General features: G+C 26.4%; 1 protein-coding gene and 1 long non-coding RNA gene across 2 annotated transcripts; one reads left to right on the plus strand and one right to left on the minus strand.

The window, feature by feature from the left end:
* Positions 1 to 872: 872 nt before the first annotated feature.
* On the minus strand, positions 873 to 1,416 carry LOC136075440 (uncharacterized). The gene is made up of 2 exons (XR_010635949.1): positions 1,287 to 1,416; positions 873 to 1,213 (listed from the first exon to the last, which is right to left on the minus strand). It is a non-coding gene; the product is annotated as an uncharacterized LOC136075440 (long non-coding RNA).
* Positions 1,417 to 2,153: 737 nt separating this feature from the next.
* LOC136075439 (TNF receptor-associated factor 4-like) lies at positions 2,154 to 5,751 on the plus strand. Its single transcript, XM_065788599.1, has 2 exons — positions 2,154 to 5,417; positions 5,490 to 5,751. Exon 1 carries the CDS (start codon positions 2,154 to 2,156, stop codon positions 3,102 to 3,104), a length of 951 nt encoding a protein of 316 aa, XP_065644671.1. The 3' UTR covers positions 3,105 to 5,417; positions 5,490 to 5,751.

The following is a 5,751-nucleotide window of genomic DNA, read 5'->3' on the forward strand; positions in this document are numbered from 1 at the left end:
TACGGTTATAGTGTTCACTAAACCATACGGTTATAGTGTTTTTACATTTAATGACATGATAAAGATCGAAGTTTAAGGGTGTAGCTGAGATTTAAACCCACGAACGGTTCATGAATGGCGATTACAACATAGTGCAGAATGCGAACGCACTATGCTACGTATACGTGATGTGTTTATGTACTTTGAAATCTTTTAAATTATTGTTTCGCTCTAAGAAAGAGAACAGTTCTTTGTTTTTCTAAACACTTTTCTCAAAAATCATTACTCTTTGAAGAGAATGAATAGAAAAAGAAAAAGGGTTTATAAAGCTGAACAAACATTAAAGTTTATTAAAGTTTTTTTTAATTATTTTGATCAGAAATAAAAAAAATGTTTGTTATAACATATATTTAATATTTCTTTCAACTACATAATTCTTTTGTAATAATTTATAAAAAAATAAATATAGCTGAGCAAACATTACTTGTTTTTTTCAGATAAATAGCAGGTTGTTTTGAAAAAATATCAATTCGCCACAATGAACACAGCAGAAGTTATCACTAAAATCGACGATAAGGATATGGAATTCTATGAAAGGGTGTTGAAACCGGACGGAGTACCTATGGAGGATTTTATTGCGGCTTATGATTTGGTCATGAGTTCAATGAAAGAAAAAGAAGTTAAAGTAATTGATTTAACAGTCGAAGAAAATGAAGTCAAAGACAACGTTGAAAAAGTTGAAGATGAAGAATCAATCGACTTTAAAGTTACAGAGGTAAATATTTTTTAACCATAAAAATAAGTTTTGCTTTTTTTTTATTTTTTTTTAATTTTCTTTCACTTTTTTTAGAGAAAAAAAAAGAAAAGAAGAAGCAAAAGTTATAAAGCGCGGAACAATAAAAGAAAAATTTTATATATTTTAAAAAAATACAGCGTGTAACATTATAAATATTTTTTTTTTACAATTTTTTTGAGAATATATTTAGTTTTTTGTTTAATTTTCCATGTATATAATTTTCTTCTGTTTGTCGCCAACGTTTTATTTTTTTACCGACTCTTCCCAGTTTTCGATTTGTTTTGTTATCTTTATATTTTTTATTTGTATTACGTTTGCACATAACTATGTTTTTACAGTTGCTAGGAAGATTTTGTTGAAGAGTAATCGGATTATTTGTTTGTGTTAATTTTGAAAACTTTAAGCGTGGCACCGTAGCTTTTGATCGCGCCATATATTCTAAAAATAAATTTTTTATTTTATTTAAAAAATATTCAAACTGTTTTTTTTTTTTCAAAATAAAAAAAGTTACCGGCTGTTTCTTTAGTTCTAGGCGTATATCTTATTTTTGCCATCAATAAAACTATTTAAAAATTTTTTCTTTTATATATATATATATATATTTTTGGCAGTAACAATATAACTTGCTTTGTTTAGAATATAAAAATGAGTATAAATTCGAGAAGAGAATTGGAAAAAAGTATTGAAAATGTTGTGGGTGCTCGGTGGAAAGAAATGGCCAAGTATTTTGGATTTGCTGATAATACCATAGAAATCATTGATCACGATTACTTGCGTATTTACGATAAATTTTCAAGAGTATTTCAATTATTATTTCAACGCGAACAACACGAATGGGCAATCATAAACATTGTAAACAGTTTAAAAATATGGCTAAACGATGAAAAAAACCGTCTTGAACGCGACGAACTGTTTATAAGCAATTTAAACGCGTTGATTATTAAAGTTGATAATTAATAATTAATAGATTATTTATAAAATTTTGTAAATTTTCTCGGAAAAAATCTTTCTAAATTTTTTTTTTTCGAAAAATACCTTTAATATTTTCTCAGAATTTTATCAATGAAAATCATTTTCTCTTTAAATTTGTTTTTACAGTTTACTGTCATTTTTTATTTTAATCCGATCATTTAATTTTGTCGTTTCACACTTGTTTAATAAATATTTACTTTTTTTATATAAGTTTAAAGTTTAGAAAAAAAAATATTTCACACTTGAAATTTTCAATTAAAAAAAATGGAACCGTTTATCAAGTAAGTTTTGTTTTTAAAAAATGTTTTTTTTTTTTTTTTTTTGTATTTTCTTTTTCAAAAATGGACTCATAAATTAATTCTTTAGTCGCAAAAACACTGAAAAAATATACTGCTGTTATTGTGGAATGTTGCAAAATATCGAGAACCTGCTTGATCATCAACAAAACTGTTTGGAAAAAATTAATTCGACTTCTTGCTTTTGCTGTGGAATCAATGTAAATAATTTAGAAACGCACGAATGCCGATATGAAGAAATTCAACCAAGCACCTTTTTGTGTTTTTTATGCGTCCATCAAATACCAACTGAAATAACGGCAAACCATGTCACAGATTGTTTATCACATTTAGAAGAAAGATTTATAATAAAGGCAACTGAAAATATAAACGAAACCATAAAATCAAACACAAATGTCTTTAACAAAATAATCAATAACTGTATGCTTTCACTTTCCAATTCAAACAAACAAATTGCTCAACTGTCAAGTTTGGTCACTTGCAAAAATAAAGAATTTGAAAATCATGTCAAAAGCTCAACAGAATACTTGACAAATTTGATAAACGAAAAAAATGAAGAAATTGCAAATTTAAAATCTCTTGTTTGCGATATGAAAATATCAAAAGAAAATTTTCCAATCACTGATAATCAAATTATCAAATGTGACCAAATGGATCTCAGATTACTGTCCAATGAACCGTTTTATTCCGACCCTGCTTACACCACAGACGGTTATTTTTATCGAATAAAAATGTATGGGTACGAAATTGCTGAAAAAAAAATGGCCATTTACTTTCAACTTTTGCAATCTCCACATGATCACGTTTTAAAATGGCCGTTTAAAAGAAGAGTTATTGTTACTCTGCGAAATAATGGTCACGAAATGAAAAAGGAAATATCATTTGGTAATTATAACCAAGGTCAACTTGAAAATGCCGGATATTGTCGATACTTTTACCAACCTGTTCATGAATATAATCCGGCTATCGGATATACAGAATTTATAAATCACGAACATTTGAAAAATTTTATTGTAAACAACATGCTGTTTATTAATGTGTCTATTGAAAATCACATTTAAATATTTTTTTTAAGTTGTATTAAATAATTGATATTAAAACTTTTTTATTCTTTAGCAAAAAAAATGATTGAAAAATATTTCAGAGAACTTGCAGATCATCTTACGAGCGACAACACACGTAGTTTAAAATTTTGTCTATCTATACCGCTCCGTTTGAAGGAACAAATAAAAGATGGCATTGATTTAATGGAACACTTTAACACATATTCCATTTATCACGACAACAAAGAATTCATATCACCTGAAAGCAAATTCAATCTTTTATTAGAAATGTTAGCAATAATCGGAAGAACGGATTTATATATAAAATATAAGAAGAAAATTCCTCAATTGCCAACATATGAAGACTGCATAAATTTATCAAATGGTCAGACGCCAAAAGCAGCGATAATTGACGGTCAACCAAACAAAAGCAATTATCCGGTTGAAGTTGTGGTTGCAAAACAAAAAGAACTTTTAAATATTTATAGCAAATGATACTTTATAATATTAAGAATAAATATTAACTTTAATTTTTGTTGTTATTCACACGCAGTATAATATATATTATAATTATTTTTGTCATTTTTTTTTGTTTTAGAACCAACTAAAAAAAATGCTCACAAAAATAAGGTAAATTTACAAAGACATTCAAACGTTTTCAGAAAATTTTAAAGATAAGTTATCAAACTGCTCGAAGATTCTTTGCCAACGCTGAGATTAGCAAATTTAAATCAAAATTGAACAAAGAAAAAAACCAAAAAAGAAAATATGACGGAGAAAGAAAGGAAGACTCTTAAAAGAAAATACAGCAGCAATTTATTTGTTATCAAACACAAACGTCCTCGAATGATAATGGAAAATGGAGAACATAGTTCATTTAATCCAGAGTTGAGACGATACACATACTACACTAAAATGTTTATTAATAAAGCTCAGATATGGCTTGATAAAGATAATCTTTCTCGCACGTTTCAAGAACTTTATACCGACAAACCGATACTTTCTTTATTAGATTTATGTAAACGCAAAATGGTATTTATTCGAATAAAAAAAGAAATGACAAATTTAACTCAAAATGTACTTTGTGTGCTCGAAAAACATTTTGATAAAAAAACTCTTCTTTACTACCTCGAAAAAAGAAAAGAAAATTCGATGAAAAAAAAAGTTGCCAAATATATACTAAAAACTGATAAAGTATCAACAAAAAACTTGGACAAGTTTATAAAACCTCATTTAAAATTTTTTATTTTGCAGCATAATGTTTTAATAAATTTAGTTTATTTATTTGCACAAGTATATTATGAAACTGAATATTCAAAAAAAAAATATTATCACTTGAATAAAGATTATCTGCACCATTTTTTTAAAATTATTTTAAAAACTATTGAATGGTTTACCGATCAATATAACTTTGTCATTTATGAAAAATTTATTTGTAATAATAGTATACTCGATTATCTTTAATAACAGTTTTTTTTTTTTTCAGAATGAAAAACATTAAAAAATACACTCAAGAAATTGGTGACACGGAAAATTATGAAGAACCTAATGTTGATTTTTTGTGTGTTTTTCATCGAGATTTAGAAGAAAATATAGTCTGGGAAGAAATAATTAAACGGAAAAAAGCAAAACGAGAAAACAAGTTTATTCCTTATTCTTACTATTTAAAAGAGGTCGCACAAAACACAAGAATTTGGTTTAATATTGACATTTACGATCAAATCATGAAAGAAATAAAATGTTACCCCAATGGAGAAATTGATTTGTCATTAAAACAAATCTGTTTAAGAAAATTATCAATAAAAAAGTTAAAAAATAAAATGGAAGCAGTCATGGATGAAATTGAATCTATTTTGGTCAATTTCAAATTTAATTTTGACAAAATCTTGCGGAGATTTCATGACGAATATGGTTTTTCTGAATATAGGACACATAGAATATTTATAAAAAATTTAAACTATACTCGCGGGCCGTATTGGCTATGGAGAACTTCTACAGATTTGTCTTTTTTTATTATACAAAAAGCTTTAATAAAAGGACTTCAAAGTATTTTTAGTTGTATTTTTGCAGAAATAAATTTTAAACCTTGTTTGGTTAACCAATGCAAAAAATATCTTGACAATATATTTAATATTATTTTAAAAACTATTTATTGGTTAAAAAATCAATACGAATTTATAAATGCAAATTATTTTCTTAACCATAAAATAATATACGAATATTTTGTATAATTTTTTTAGATGGATAAAAAAATTATGAAAAAAGGAAGAACAGGAAAAAGAAACAGGTATTGCAAAAAAAAAGAAACGGAAAACACAATCTCAACTGAAGGTATGTATACAGTTACATTTATAAACATGTCAAACTTGAGCACAACCTAATCACTTTTTTTTTCTTTTTTAGAAATAAATTATGCCTACAAAAAAACAAAAAACGAAAAGGAGAAAGATATGAAAAGAAAAAAAATGAAAGAGCTTGAGAAAATTAAAAAAGACTTTGACAAACCGGAAAAAAGATATTTTTGCTCTGGTTGCTGTTTATGCAGTTGGCCAGAAAAACCATGCTGCTGGAAAGAATGCTCGTTTATATGGGATATAGACGAACAATGTGCGGGATGTCATTTTTGCATCCCACATTTAAAACAAGATGTTTTTTTAAACTGTAA

This window comes from Hydra vulgaris, chromosome 01 (assembly GCF_038396675.1).
Source record: "Hydra vulgaris chromosome 01, alternate assembly HydraT2T_AEP".
Lineage (NCBI taxonomy): Eukaryota > Metazoa > Cnidaria > Hydrozoa > Anthoathecata > Hydridae > Hydra > Hydra vulgaris.

What these genes read in the sequence shown, in the direction of transcription:
- LOC136075439 (XM_065788599.1), top strand. Translation starts at nt 2,154, where the DNA reads ATGTTGCAAAATATCGAGAACCTGCTTGATCATCAACAAAACTGTTTG.